Source organism: Lissotriton helveticus, chromosome 5_1, assembly GCF_964261635.1.
Source record: "Lissotriton helveticus chromosome 5_1, aLisHel1.1, whole genome shotgun sequence".
Lineage (NCBI taxonomy): Eukaryota > Metazoa > Chordata > Amphibia > Caudata > Salamandridae > Lissotriton > Lissotriton helveticus.
Window position 1 is genome coordinate 727,306,082 of NC_136065.1, and position 16,313 is coordinate 727,322,394.

At 47.8% G+C, this 16,313-nt stretch overlaps 1 protein-coding gene across 6 annotated transcripts in view; it reads left to right on the plus strand.

Annotated features, from left to right (window-relative positions):
- The window catches only part of CCAR1 (cell division cycle and apoptosis regulator 1), a 1,607,854-nt gene that overhangs the window by 931,570 nt on the left and 659,971 nt on the right, over positions 1-16,313 (plus strand). For all 6 annotated transcript variants that reach the window (XM_078643192.1, XM_078643189.1, XM_078643190.1 and 3 more), the window contains one exon: positions 7,024-7,215. In XM_078643192.1, coding sequence (XP_078499318.1) covers positions 7,024-7,215 — 192 coding nt within the window. The remainder of the gene's footprint in view (positions 1-7,023; positions 7,216-16,313) is intronic.

Here is a 16,313-nt window from a genome sequence, read left to right on the forward strand (position 1 = left end):
TGCTGCAAATTGTACGAAGGGGTTACTCCCTCCACTTCGAATCTACCCCCGCCATGCCACCTCAGTTCCACCACATGTCGGGGGATCACTTTGCGCTTCTCTGGCAGGAAGTCACGGCCCTGCTGGCCAAGTGGCCCATCAAGCTTATTCCTGGGCAAGAAGTAGGACGTGGTTGTTATTCCCACTACTTTCTGGTAGCCAAGAAGGACAAGGGGGGCCTGCGCCCCATTTTGGACCTCAGGAACGCCAGTTCCTTCTTCCCGAAGGAGAATTTCAAGATGTTGATTCTGGCTGAGGTCTTGGCTGCCCTCGACCTTGAAGACTTTCAGGACGCATATTTTCACATCCCTGTCCTGCCGGCCCACCTGCGTTACCTGTGGTTCATGGTAGGCAAGGAGTATTTTCAGTTTGTCGTGCTCCCCTTTGGCCTTACCAGCGCCCCTCGGGTGTGCACGAAGGTGATGGCGGTGTTCGCAGCTCACCTGCGCAGGTCAGCAGTGTCAGTATTCCCCTACCTCGATGACTGGTTGTTGAAGGTGGGCCTGCCCCAGGCAGTTGTCACCCACCTTCAGACTACGGCCGACCTCCTGCATTCGGTGGGGTTCTCCATCAACGTGCCGAAGTCGCACCTGAGTCCCTCTCAGAAGCTCCCTTTCATCGGAGCGGTTCTGGATTCGACACAGTTTCGTGTTTATCCTCCCGAGGAGCGAGTCCGGGATATTCAGGCTATGATTCTGATCTTTCTGCCTCTATCCCGGGTTTCAGTCAGGATGACCCTCCGGCTCCTGGGCCTGATGGCCTCCTGCATCCTGCTGGTTCAGCATGCCAGATGGCATATGCAGGCTCTGCAGTGGGACCTGAAGTTCCAGTGGGCGCAGCATCAGGGCAACCTGTCTGATCATTTTCCAGATCTCGGAGGGCACGGGACACCAATTGCAGTGGTGGCTCACGAATCGCGATTGGGTCAGCGGCAGATCCCTCTCCCTTCCCCAACCGGAGCACACAGTGGTGACAGATGCGTCCTTCCTCCAGTCCAGTCACACTGGAGCGACCGCGCATTACTAGACACGGGGAATTGCTGACTAAGGGTTGCATCGGCATAAACTGACTTGTGGCGCGTCTATATTTTACATTTATTGTATATATTTAGCGGCACCTTGTGATTAGGAACTTTAGGAAACGGAAAAACGGAAAACGAAACACTTTTAAAAATCGTGAATTTTTATAAAATTTGTGGTGCACTTTACTGCTGCGTTTTTGACATGTATAAGGGGCAACTGTATTGTATGAAATAATCTTTTAAAAATTGCCTGAATCTTTTAATAAAATGTTTAAGCGCTCACATGGGAGTGCTTCGCCGGGCTGAGGGGGGTTAGCGCTCCAGTCACAGTCCAGCGGCGCCTATATAGCGTCACACTGGAGCGACCACGCAGCGGACGCGCGCAGTGCCGAAGTCGCGCCAAAGTCAAGCCCGTCCGCGCACTGGCAGCGCCTAGCGCAAGCCTCCTTGTAGGTATAAAGCACATGCCCATAACAATCCCCAGCTATCGTTACACCAGAAAGCAGCTGTATGATATAGGAGAGCGTGGCAACGCTCACTGAGTATCTGCTCTGGATCATTTAGAGGGGAGTGTTTTGGACGTGCCACAAATGGGTAATCTGAACTGCTGACTTCTTAATGTGAGGTCTCTCCCAAAACACCCCACAGAAATTCAACTTGTGATTGAACTACATAAGTTAGACGTCCTGTTCATGACCGAGACGTGGACGGACGCAGGGTCAGATCTTGAGTTGGGGTTAGCATGCCCTGCAGGGTATAAAGCATTTCACAAAGCACGACCCAATGGCAGGGGGGGGGCAGGGGGGGACAGGGATCATATTTAAAGATTCCTGGAACTTCGCTCCTCTGGATATTGACGAGGTTGCACATGTGGAAATTTTGGGGGTCTTGTTGATGGATAGGACTGGGCATATTCTGACGGGTATGGTCTGTTATAGACCCCCGGGGGCAGTGAACGCCCAACAGCAGCGACAGCTAGCGGAGGTGATTAGCAATTTGATGCTTACCTATCGTAGACTGCTGCTATTGGGTGACTTTAATCTTTGGCCTAATGGGAAGATGGATTGAATCTATAACGACTTTATCCAGTCCTGTGATAATTTGAACTTGGTACAGTTGGTCAAAGAAGCTACCCTTAATGCAGGACATGTCTTGGATTTGGTATTCTCTGAGGATGATTTGGTCACAATGGGTAATATCCTACCAGTTAGCTGGTCTGATCATTGCCTGGTCCAATTCCAAGTGAAGTCCGGGAGCAGGAACAGACCTACCTTTATGGAGGAAAGGTATGCACTGGGTAGGGATTGGAAGGCCCTAGCTAGGAAGGCTAAAATGGCCCCGCTTTTCCATATGGAGTCTCTGTTTGACCCAGGGAAGGGGGTGGATGAGAATTACATAGATCTCTGCGTGCAAATAACTAGGACAATTGATCAGCTGGCTCCCCTGAAGAAGATCAGGAAACGGGGGAAACCCTCTGCCCCGTGGTACACGGAGGAATTGAAAGCCTATAAGCTACTCTGTAAACGGGCCGAAAGACAGTGGAGATTGCACTATGCTGATGGTGATAAGGTAATCTGGAAGGAATGACTAACAAAGTACAAAAAAGAGATAGTATCTACTAAGGCAGCATACTTTGCAGAGCTCATTTTAAAATCTCCAAATAGTGCCAAATGTGTTTTTTCTATCTTGCGAGATATGACAAATCCTGACTGTACGAGCAATAAGATCACCCCGTCACAAGAGCTCTGTAATGGCCTGGCATCTTTCTTTCAGGATAAGATTAACAGGATCATTGAAGGTTTGACACCAGATAATCCACTAGGCACTTGGGAAAGGGGGGAAATGGGAATCAATACCCAATTGGCTGCTGGGTACGGGGCGCCAGAGCGCAATGGGGCTGCCCTTGGCCATTGGGAGTTGCCTACGGAGGACGAGTTTGTCAGGGTGGCAATGGGGATCTCTTCTGGATCTCCGCTGGATCCATTCCCCAAAAAATGTGGAAAGAGCTGGGCCTCGAGATTTTCCCACTGCTACACCAGCTGTGTAATCAATCACTCCGTAGCGGGGTGGTCCCATTGTGTTGGAAGGAGGCAATAATAACTCCCCTGCTCAAAACAACCTCACTGGTACCCGACCGCTATGGGAATTATAGACCTATCTCCCTTCTATCGTTGCCCCGCAAAGATTGTGGAGCGTATGGTTAGCCGAGCTCTCTCTGCCTTTTTAGAAGTTAACAACAAATTGGGGGAAGATCAATTTGGCTTTCGACCAGGGTATGGGACCGAGACCGCGTTGGTCACGGTGCTGGACAATCTTCGAATGCGTGCGGACAGGGGGCAATCGGCGACTTTGATTTTGCTGGACCTGTCCGCTGCATTCGATACTGTGAACCACGCGGTCTTACTGGCAAGATTGGAGGAGGCAGGAGTGACAGGTGTGTCTTTGCAGTGGTTTCAGTCTTATCTGAGAGGTAGACGGCAGGCTGTCGCTTTACCTCCCTTCCGATCAGATTTCTGTGTCAGTAAACATGGGGTCCCTCAGGGGTCCCCAATCAGCCCCATTTTATTTAATGTTTACATGCGGCCATTACTGGATGTTATAAAAGCGAATATAAGTGTAGTTAACTATGCCGACAACACTCAACTGATTGTGTCCTTGGATGGCGTTCATGCAGACTCCCAAGAAACTTTCCATAAGTGTATGAACGAAATGGCATCCTGGCTGAGAAATAACGCTCTGCAATTCAACAGTGACAAGACGGAGATTTTGCATTGCGGGGTAGGTAGAGTGCCATCAGTCTTGCCCTCTGACTTCTGGCCCATTCCTACTGACATACCTCCGGTTCCTGTCAGCACGGTTCGTAACCTGGGGGTTAGCTTCAATGAGAAGCTTAACTTGGAATCACATGTAAACAAAGTAGTCAGACATTGCTATGTGCTCATCAGAGGGTTACGTAAGGTACTACCACTATTGCCGCCTCAGGTCAGAGGCTTAGTGGTCAGGAGTGTTATTCTTAGCCGCCTGGATTACTGTAATGCTTTACTACTGGAGTCTCCGTGTTATTTGATCTCGCGGCTCCAGAGTATTCAGGTGGCAGCAGGTAAACTGGTCTTGATGAGAACGCGCAGGTCTTCTACTTCTCAAGCCTTGGCTGATCTGCACTGGCTTCCAGTGAGACAGAGGATACTGTTCAAGTCCTTGTGTATTGCCTTTAGAGCGATTCGCGGACTTGGACCTAAACCGCTTCAGGCTAGGTTTGGATGGTATGTACCGACACGCAGTCTGCGTTCATCAGCAGCCAATTTGGCAATTGTTCCAAGGATTAAACGATCTACAATGGAGAGGACGAGCTTTTGGCGTAGTTGCTGCTCGCTTATGGAATAGCTTTCCCCCAGAGCTGCGGCAAATACAGGATCTGCTGTTTGTTTCGCAAGAGAGTAAAGACCTGGCTCTTTCCCAGAGTTTAATAGCCGGCCATGTTCTCCTGCAGTGCATGCTTCCCTCAGTTTACTGTAGTTTACTGTGTCTTAGCGCCAGGATGCCCGTAGCGTTACAGAGCACTTTACAAATATAAATACAAATACATACTTGGGAGAGGCGGAGAACTGAGGCCTCGGGTCTCCGGCGGAGTCCCGGCTCCATATCAACCTTTTGGAGCTTCGGGCGACCCGACTTGCACTGAAAGCATTCCTTCCCTCTGTCCGGGGAAGTGTGGTGCAGGTGTTCACGGATAACACCACCTCCATGTGGTATTGCAACAAACAGGGCGGGTGGGTTCCTGGACCCTATGTCAGGAGGCTCGGGACATGGCTGGAATGTCAAGGCATTACCTTGGTGGTTCAACACCTGGCAGGTCCTCTGAACGCCAGGGCAGACGAACTCCGCCGCCGGTGCATGATGGATCACGAATGGTATATGAACTCTGACGTGGCGCAAGGTCTCTTTCAGCAGTGGGGAGAGCCTTGGTTAGATCTATTGGCCACCGAAGAGAACACACAATGTCATCAGTTCTGCGCTGGAATTTCCACGGCGACGCTCGCTAGGCGGCACTTTTCGTCGCAAGTGGAGCTGCGGTCTGTTGTACGCCTTTCCGCCTATACCACTTCTGCCCAGAGTGCTGAAGATTTGGCGCGACCGGGCCCAAGTCATCATTGTAACTCTGGAATGGGCACGAAGATACTGGTATCCCGAGCTACTCAGCATGGCGATCGACCCCCGATCCGACTGCCTCTTCTGGAGGATCTTCTGTTGCAGCAGCAGGGAACGGTCCTCCAACCGAACCTGTCCAGCCTCCACCTCCATGCGTGGAAATTGAGCGGCAACAGTTGACTGCTTTCGATCTTCCTCCCGAAGTATGTGATGTCATTCTGGCAGCTAGGCGTCCCTCCACTAAAACGGTATACGCCTGCCGGTGGAACAAGTTTGTGGCATGGTGCAAAGCTAAGTCTGTGGATCCTCTTTCTGCCCCTCTTTCGGAAGTCCTTCTGTTCCTTCTTTCTTTGGCCCAGCAGGGCAGTGCTCTGGGCACTATCAAGGGTTACCTTTCAGCCATCGCCGCCTTTCTACGGCTTCCAGCCTTCTCTTTTTAAGTCCCCAGTTGTTAACTGTTTTCTGAAAGGCATTATGCACACATTTCCTCCAGTGCCGTTCAACATGCCTCAATGGGACTTAAACTTTGTCCTGACCTTTCTGATGTGTGCTCCCTTTGACCTGCTCCACAACTGTCCTTTACGTCTTCTCACCTTCAAGACTGCTTTCCTGGTTGCTCTCACCTCTGCTAGAAGAGTGAGTGAGCTCCAGGCTCTTTCTTCTAAACCTCCTTTTCTTTCTGTTCATCCGGGCAAGGTGGTTTTAAGGACCCGTCCTTTTTTGCCAAAGGTTGTCACGCCCTTCCACATCGGGCAGACCATCACTTTGCCCACCTTCTTTCCGCCTCCGCATCTTTCAAAAGAGGAAGAGAGGCTCCACCGTCTGGACCCAAAACGTGCGCTCTTGTTCTATCTGAAGCGCACACAACAGTTCCGGGCGGATGACAAGCTCTTTGTTGGCTACCTGGGCACCAAGAAAGGTCGGGCCGTGCACAAACGGACCATCTCTCGTGGGTTGTTCTCTGCATCAAGGCCTGTTACTCCTCGGCTAAGAAGGAGCCTCATGTGGGGCTGCTTGCCCATTCTACTCGGGCGACAGCGTCCACTACTGCTCTGGGACGGGGAGTCCCTATGCAGGAATCTGTCAGGAGCTACGTGGTCCTCGCTGCATACCTTTACCAAGCATTATTGCCTTGACAGCCAAGTCCGGAGAGACTGCTTCTTTGGCTGTTCTGTTCTCTGTGACTTTCTGGTGTTATCTTGTTCGCAGACCCACCTCCTGGGTTGGTATTGCTGGGGTATCTATTCTAAGGTAAGGAATCTATCACTAACGTGTCTCTTTCAGATGCACAAGTTACTACTTGTGTAACGATATATCTGTAAGAGACATTAGTTAGTGATAGATTCCTTACGGCCCCACCCATCCTCCCCGTTCTGCGAACAGATTTCTAGGGTAGGGACATCGCTTTTAAGGGCCCTAGTTTCTTACGCACCAGTGGTCAGTTTCTCGCATGGCTCTGCGCTCCTGTCGCAGAAAGTCGTGTACAGAACTGACGTCAGCATGCATTGGTGGCACCTAAGTAGTCTCCGTGATGTCATCTCGGCGCTAACGACGCCAGCGACGGACACGGAACCGCACAACGCCACCTACTGATGCGCAGAGGTACTGCTAGCAAAACTTTCCGTATCCAGTCTGACACCTGGGGATATTCTAAGGTAAGAAATCTATCACTAACTAATGTCTCTTACAGATATATCGTTGCACAAGTAGTAACTTGTGCATCTGTGCTACATTGTTTTTCTTAAACAATCCAGGTTTTTATATTAAACTCTATTTTCTTCTTGAACTAAATGGTATTTTCTGATTTTTTTCAGGAAGAAGAGAAAAAACGGCATGAGAACATGGGGCGACAGCGTCTTGAGAGGCGCTATGTCTTGCCAGCTGAGCCTGCAATCATTGTGCATCCTAACAGGGAAGCAAAAAATGGAAAATTTGACTGCAGTGTTATGTCTTTAAGTGTCCTTCTGGACTACAGATTAGAGGATAATAAAGAACATTCTTTTGAGGTAAAGAACACCTTGCTAATTCCATGTAATTGTGTATGTTACATGTAATACAGAGTGATCTTAGATTAACTTCTAAAGACATGCAGCGTCAAGTCAAACAAAACCAGATTTGTCGGAGGCCTTGTTGAAGTTCAACGTGGGAAATAAATTCCGTAGAGCAATAAAACTGTTGTATGGAAGCCCCTCGGCCTCTATTTTGATCAATGGAGGTTTGTCCGAATCATTCAGGTTAACGATGGGAACGAGACAGGGTTGCCCCCTGTCCCCTCTATTATTCGATCTGTATATAGAGCCGTTCGCACAAAAACTTAGAGAGAACCAACAAATTAAACCATTTGTCTACTGCGATTGGACCAAAAAAGTGGCCCTTTACGCAGATGACATCATGATTTTCACACCAGATATAAACATTGCGTTTCCGGTGATTATAGATCTCGCCTTGGAGTTTGGAAAGGTGTCAGGATACGAGGTGAATGCCTCAAAAACAGAGTCAATGTCTTGGAATGTTGACCTAAATACACATAGCGCGACATCGAGGGCTAACTTGAGATACCTTGGGATAGTCATAGATAAAAATATAAACACAATAGCCGCCCTAAATTTTGCAAAAGTAGCAGCGCAGTGCCGAAAATTGATGAGAGCATGGGCTCATCTTCCTCTCACCATCTTGGGGAAGATAAATCTAGTTAAAATGTCCATACTGCCAAAGATAACATTTCTATTTAACTCAATACCACTGTTTTTTGATCCTAAATTAATTGCAAAACTGCAGAGTGAGATATCCTCTTTTATCTGGAATAACAAAAATCCAAGAATTGCTTGGAAAAAGATAAGGCGTCGGAGGGAGAAGGGCGGGTTGGCGGGCCCAGACCTTCAGGCTTATGCATGGGCATTCCAGTTAACGCATGCATGCATGCTTTTTAAAACACCAGTTGATTCAGGCCTGGGCCTTATGTTTTCTACTTTGTTGAGTTGTGAGGGAGTTGGGCAAGCCAGCTTCCTTTTTAAGTTTGGAGATCCCAAATTTAAAAAAAAGATAAAGTTGAAGATACTACAGGGGATGGCCAATACATGGTACAGAGTGAGATACTCGATTAATCTAGGATATTTTTCAAGCAGAGCTCCAATATGGGACCTAACTGCACCCCCTCCCTGGGCGGAAGACGCACTAGCCCTACCACTTAAAGAGGCAGGTACCGCATCTTGGGGAGACTTATTTTCTGATGGATCTCTGCTTCCATGGAACTACTTTACTAACAAAGTCGGACCGAGATTTTCAAGATTTAAATACTTACAAATTTCAAGTTGGGCCCAGGCGCAGAATACACCGCCCTCACGTAACAGCAGACTCCCTTTAGGGGGAGTGAGCGAACTAGAAGTATGCCTGCTTGACAAACCACCTATAAAAAAAGAGATCTCGCTCTGGTATAACATGATCATAGAGGAATCAGACGGTAAATTCTGTCTTCCAACGCAATTGTGGGCGGAGTCTATGCCAGGAGTAGATGTGGAAGAACTTTGGCTAACCTCATGTATAGTATTGTGGGATTTGGTTAAGCCTGCTTGGCTTCGAAGGAACCATGTATTTACAATACATAGAGCTTATTACTCCCCGCAAAGACTGTCAAAATTTTCCCAGACAGGGCCTGTCTCTTGCCCAAGATGCGGATTGGTGGCGGCGTCCGACATCCACATGTTTTTTGAATGCCCACAAATCACTCCATTCTGGGTTTCCATAAGTAGTAAATTGTCTTTGATTTTGGATTGTCAGGTCACCATCGATTTGGGCTTGGTCATTTTTGGCCTGAGTGGAAAAACTCGTAACGCTGTCTCCAACTTAGTGTTCTACTCCATTCTGGCGGCCCGCAGGGAAATTTGTAGACACTGGAAAGACGCTTTGCCACCTACCCTCTATGAATGGCGTTCTTCAATCCTCCAGATCTCGAAACTTGACTTGGCAAGGGGAGGAAATCTGGTGAAAAGAGCCTTTTGGAAGCTGCTGGAGAGGACATGTTGACACCTGGGTTTTTTTTCTTTTTTTTCCCCCAGGTCCGATGATTAATGCAGACCTGGCTCACTTTCTGGCTCCGCCACAGTTGTGTCGTTGCTTAAAGGGCCTCGGTATTCCGGGCACTATTGTCTAACAGAGCAGCCCGCATGCTAGAACCTCACGGCCTGCCAGCTGATACTGAAGGGGTTTTGTTCACCATCCCTCCTACGCTATCCCCGCCAGCTGAAGCTGAGTCAGTACAGAGGCACTGCCTGACTTTCTGCTCTGCGGTAGTCTTCTGTCTTGACAGATTGGAGCCAATGAACGCAAATGAGGATAAAAAAAAAAAAAAAAAAAAAAGATTTGTGACAGGACAGGGTAATTAAACGTGTTTTAACAGCTGTTACATTTGAAGATAGAATTCCTGGACGTCTGTTTAGAGTAGCAATGACCTCTGACAATGTAATCTTGTTCCATTTTGTTTCTTATATTTTATTGATGTACCTTAATCGCTTTTCTGTCATTCGGAAATGAAGTCTTATGTAGCCTGTAAGCCGACAGCTTGAATGGAGATGCAACACTGGCAGTGGAACATGATCATCTCTCTCAAATAGTAATAAAAAAGCCTTTTCAGCTGGTTTGCAAGGATGTGAGAACACTGGAATGGCAGCAGGTCTCTAAACTCTGCTAGAGAAGCCTGTTGTTTTGCCTCAATTATATCCACCCCTGACTAGAGTTTGGGGTTGTGATTCTCTTACGATATACCTGTGACAACGGTGTTGCAGCTTTTGAGCTGAAGAGCCCACTGGTGTATGATGCCCCGTGCGGAACATGAGCTGACACGTACTTTAATAATTATCATAAAGTTATGGTTTCTGTGTTTGCCCTCCATCCTATCAGCATTTAGGACCTCATATGTGGCGAGTGTGAGGACGTCAGTAACTAGAGAAGGTGTGGGAAATGTTGTAGACAAGGGAACTCTTTGCTGGTCCACAGATGGCGAAGGATGTATCCCATGGCTGACAGAGTGGCTATGGACTCCTTAACATTAAATGTTCCCCCTCAGTTTTTCTCAACTGCTCCAGCACCTGGGCCTCCTGCCTATGTACTAATGATTTTATGCTGGCCCACCAGTGAGTACCCATGTTTGATCTGATGGACCTCACATCTACCAAATTCTTGCGAATGGGACCTCCTTTCCTCCCCATGCTAATTTCATCCATAGTTCCCCTTCCCTTTAGAAACACTCACGCATACTCTGCATTCGATTTCTTCTCACCCAATCACCCCTTACAAGGTTTCTTCTCCAGAGTGATTTTCATCAACCAGGGGGCGTGTCCCTGTCGCCGAACATGGTGGATGTCAAGCGCAGAGACTCCCCTTCCTGCGACAATCACTAATCATCAGCCGAGGACAGAGTCATTCATCTGAGGTGGAGTGCCACACCGCCTCAACGAGCCCCTCTGAGTACAAGCGACTGCACCTTAATTTTGGTCTAGTGCTTTGCTGAGCCAGAGGGGCAGGAGCCATGAGGCTTCCTCACTCCGACCTAATCAGGCCCACGGTGGATGCCGTTTCCACTGCCTTTGCCATTGCCAGTTTCCTATCATAGAGGACCCGGGCCTGCGGAGTGAGTGTGCATTTCTACGCTCTCCGCAGCCCTTAATTGAGATCAGGCTGCAGGTTCTTAATGCTGCGTGGCTGGCCCTGTCCTCCGGGGCTGGTGTGGCCGTGCGGCTTACCAGGCCCTGAGTGTGCACGATTGGGAGCCTTGATTGTGTGGGTGGACCGCCCCCTGGGGGACAGCATTGGACTGTGAGTGGACTCCCCTGTATAGCGGGTGTGGCTGCTACTGCAGGGGGTCCATTCTATTTGAACTTCTCATCTAAGCTGCCCTGTCCGCCTTGGACACCCAGTGCAGGTTGAGACATTAGCCTATCCCTGTGGTGGGTTGTAAGGGCTGCCCTACGCGGATTTTCTTGTCCTGGCTCTCCATTCTCTGGAGTTGCGGTCGTTCTCAAACTGGATTTGTCTGTGTCGCTGTCTGTCCCTGTAAATTGAACAAAATTGGGGCTGCCGTTGCTGAGGCCCATGTGGCATTTATGGATAAGTTTGATTAGTTTACCAACGATCTGGTGATCTTCTGTGAAAACCAACATAAGCTGTCTGAAAAGGTCATCGTGAATACACATCCCCTGGGAGGGCTGCGGCCGGCTGCCCGGGAACTTGCTGAAAAGACTCATGACACTGCGGAGAGGCTGTGAGTTGCTGACCAGACACTAGATGATGCAGAGGGCCGCTCATGCCACAACACCATTCGTCTTATTGGCCTCCTCGAGTATGCAGAGGGAGTGGACCCAGTGCAGCTCCTGGATTAAGCAGGATGTGGCTCCCACTACACACTCACGCTATTTTTGGGTTAGACACGTGTGCACAGACTCTTGAATTATCGTGACCAGGATGCTTTTTTGACGATGGATTGAGATAATGTTTTGTCTGGTACAAAAATGGGAAGATAATGTTTTTACCGGACTACACACTGGCGGTCCACCAACAGAGGGCTTCCTTGCTTCAGGTCAAGCGGTAGCTGCGCAAGATAGGCCTCAGATATGCTTTTCTTTTCCCTGCTAAACTGCAGATTTTTTATGGTTATTGTACCCACTTGTTTTCACAGCAGGAGGAGGCCTGGGACTGGATGGAGTCTTTCAAAGGAAATTCCCGGAGCCGTTCACCATCGCGTCCCTCCTCATTGTACCCACTTGTTTTCACAGCAGGAGGAGGCCTGGGACTGGATGGAGTCTTTCAAAGGAAATTCCCGGAGCCGTTCACCATCGCGTCCCTCCTCACGGCAAATGATGACTCACGTTATGGACACTGTCCGCTGGCTCTGCCGTAGTTGCTCAAAAAGGGACACCTACTCCTGCACAATGCTGCAATGAGCATCACAGTGATACTTCGGCATCTCTTCAGAGGCTTTACTTGATGCCTCATCTCCTTACATCGGGGTCGGCAGCCTCCGGAGAGGACAGGCAGTCTAACATCTCCAACTCAGATGCTACTACCCCCCTGGTGTTCGCAGCTCAATCAATTGATGATTTGACGTAGACTCGTGCTCTGTAGTGCCTCAACTGTGTCTGTATCATAGCAGCCACATCAGAGATCCTTTGAAAACTTAAAGATCAGTAAGTATTCCAGCAAGACTCTGCTGGACATGGGACCGCAGGAGTACTACAACATTAGCACTGCAAAAAAACAGGTTCATGGCTTTATAGCAACCAAGCAATAACACAGCCCTGACAAGAAGATTAAAAGACCAGTTATGGATCAAGACTCGTTAAATATCTTCTCCTGAAATGTCCATTGGCTTGAAAATTAGCTTCCAACACAACGAAGCGATTGAATTTTTTCATGTGGGCTCTTACAACTGTCAGGCTATTGAATTTACTGAGTAGTAGTGACTCATTTTTATTTTTAACTTTTGGTGAGTATCTAATACGTGAATTTCGAACTAGGCTTTCTCTTGGAGTGACAAGAAGAGGGAACTATGTGCTTTTAAAATACCCCTCACACACTAAGAATCTCTTAGTGTCATGCTTCATCATAGGGGTCTTCCTGTCCCTCTTCGGGGCGGGGCGTGCTACGACCTACGGACTACGCGGGAGCACTGATTTTGTTATGACAAAGGCTATGTGTTAGTGCAGTGTGGGTGTTATCAATAAAGTGTAGGGACCTAAATCTGTGAGTGCAAGATAAAAAGTAAAAATTCCCTGGCTAGTAGAAAAAATATATTTTATTAACTTCTCTGGCTGGGAACGTTAAAAAGGGGTTTGTATGGTAGGGCTATTAGCTCTCTACCTGGTCGACATGTTTCATAAGCAGTCCCCTACTGCTTATTCATCAGGACCTCTAGCGGTCCCTACAAAATAGTACTCAGTTCTAAAGTAGTATGCCTACTTTACAGAGACCATAATAGGTCAACATTTTCACGCTTCACTAAGGGCCAACTCATGCCCAGAAGCTCAAACAGGTGGCCGATTTTTGCTACCGGTTTGTAGGACATTAGGCATACTACTTTAGAACTGAGTACTATTTTGTAGGGACCGCTAGTGTCTTAGTGTGTGAGGGGTATTTTAAAAGCACATAGTGCCCTCGTCTTGTCACTCCAAGAGAGAGCCTAGTTCGAAATTCACGTATTAGATACTCACCAAAAGTTAAAAATAAAAATAAGTCACTACTACACATTTATAGAATCTTTTTGTTTATACATACCAGTTAGGAGGGTGATTCTATCATTACCTCTACACTTCCTCTATTGTTGCTTTGTTGTTTGTATTGAATTTACTGCCCATAACTCGTTTAAAGTGTTGTTTGTTAATTTTTATAACTCAGGTGAAAGCACCTTTTTAAATGAACATTTACTTAAATTGAAATGTTTTTTAGAAATGTATCGGTTAAAGCAAACCCCGTATTATTCTATAATAATTTTGTGCGATTTTAATATTCATGTCTGCGATATGAACTGTCAGGGAGAAGAGGTTTCGGGACCATTAAATCTGTCAATGCCTCATTTTGAGCATACTCCACACGGGGAATGTTTGGAAGAGCTTTTGGCTGTAGATATTCTTGAACCAAGCTACATAGACAAAGAGGAGAGAATTCTGACCTTTAAAGCACGGGGAGAGATACTATTATAGATTTTATCTTTATCTCCTCTACTCTTTTATCCCAAGTAATCTCCTATAATGCTATGTGGTCTCATTTTAGCGACCACAATCCAGTGATTCTTGTTCTGGATAGAGGTTGCAGTTTAAAGGGGAAATCAGTCAAGCATTGGCATTGCCAATAGGTCTCGCTTGTGGGACCTTATAAGTATTTAGTTTTGCAGCACAATATCCTTGTTGCACCAAGGATATTGTGCTGCAAAACTAAATACTTACAAGGTCCCACAAGCGAGACCTATTGGCTATGCCAATGCTTGTTAAACTGTATCATTGCATGCAACGCATTGCCATCTCTGTTGCACCTTGGAAAACGGCTCGTGAAGTAAAACCGAATTGAGTTTTTAAACTGTATCATTGCATGCAACGCATTGCCATCTCTGTTCTATCTCATTGAAGCATTTAAAAACAAGCTCCTGGCTTTGCTGTGGGGAGGGGGGGAAGAGAAATGCACGGCCGTGAAAGTGGCTCTCGGGGGGGGGGGGCGCATTCCTTTGAAGTGTCGGGTCTGATGCAATTATGCGAGGCAGGCTGGTTAGGAAGCAAATGGCAAGGGAGGGAGGCTGAGGCTTTGATGTGGGGAGTCACAAGTGAAGTGAATAATTAGGGGAGGAGAACTGGCAGGCTGATAGGCAGAAGGCTCAGGCAAGCTCGTGCACGAAGGAGCTTGCTGTCACGTGATTCACGTGAACTTAAAGAAAACCGCAGCGCAAGAAGCCCTTGGTTTCACGAGGATTTTCAGGACATGAATTCTCGCTCCGCTCGATGCGTTGCGCGCATCGATAGGTCGCGAGACCTAAAAAACTAGGGCGTAGAATTCGCCTGAAAACATCCGATCAAGGACGGAGGCTAAAATGGCCAAAGTACTTCCCGATTTATTTTTCTAAAAGCTCTCTGAGAAGGCTGGGGATATTATTGTAACCTGTCTTGATAACTCACAACAGGGACTGGGAGTCCTTTTAGCTTTCGAAGGCATCTGTGCGCAGGTAGCGTTAGATTTAACCCTTCCAACAACATCTAGGCGTTTCACAGGAGAGAAATGTTTCGACGGTAAATGCTCCAAAGCACATCGCAAATTGATAAGCAAAATGAACTGGGTCCCACGAGACCTGAGATCAAATAGTTATGTTATGAAAGGAGTACAAGTTAGTCCTCTCCCTAGGAAAAAAGGAAATCAAAGAAGAAGCATGGAGTGCCCTTTTATCAGTACAGGTTATTAAAGACTGTACCAGCTGTTGAGCTATCGTAAATAAACCTTTTTTTACTGGGGAAGGAAATGCCCCCATCGAATGTAATATCACAGAAGCCCAATGGCTGTCTCACTTTGAAGCCATATATAAGGCCACCGATAGCCCGGAAGTGACTATCAGTTGTGAACCTTATTGGCAATAATATCTATTTTTTATTTATTCATTTATAAAGTTTTATATATCGCGAACTTGACCCAAGAGGGTATCAGAGCGCTTTACATTTAGGATCATTGTGTTACAAGATACATCAGATACAAGAGCATCAAAAGGAACAGTACACTTAAACAATGTTTCAATAATTCGTAGGAGGGAGGGGAGGAAGGAGTAAAAGCGGTGAGACGAGGAGGAACAATGCTCAATGTCCGGCTGAGTAGGTGACGGTCAAGGGGGATAACCAGGGCCAGACTCATTAGCTGTCAAGCAGCTCCACCGGTCATCAGCCATGTTGCTCAGGTATCAGCGTTCAAGAAAAAACAGTTTTTAGTTTATTTGAATTAGTCAGCCCAGAGACCGAGTGGGTAGATGACGGCCAGGGAGATAATCGGAGGTCAGTTTCCTCCATAGCTCTCTCGGAAGCTCCAACGGGCATCGGTCAGAAAAATGGAAAGAAAGGAGACAAGGAAAAGGCAGAACCGCAGAAATATGCAGGGGGGGTGAGACAGGGAGAAGGGGAGAAACAGTGTCCAGTGTCTGGCTGGGCAGGTGACAGTCCGGGGATAAACCAAGGCCAAGCTCCTCAATTAGCTGAACAGAGCAGCTCCACCGGGCGTCGGACAAAATGCTTAAACTCCACTGTCTGGGTAGGGGGTCAAGTGTACTCAGGGGAATGTCAGAATAGTGCGGGTGGGGGGGGGAGAGCCATGGTCCGAGGAAATTCCAAACGTCCTCTTGAGGTCAGGCACAGTCCTGGCAGGGTTTTGTAAGTAAAAGTAAAAGATCAGCCAGGGGGGAAAAGGTCACCGCTGTCGGCCATGTTGGGGTCGGGCATCGTGGGACCCTTTTCCACACCGTGAGTGTGCCGAGAATGACAGAGGTTAACAGGGAAGGAAGGGCCAGACTCCCAATAGTTCTTAAAAAGGACAGTAGGTCTCACTGTTGCCCTCAACCGGGGTGGAAGGGGGTTTGACGAGGTGGCATAGG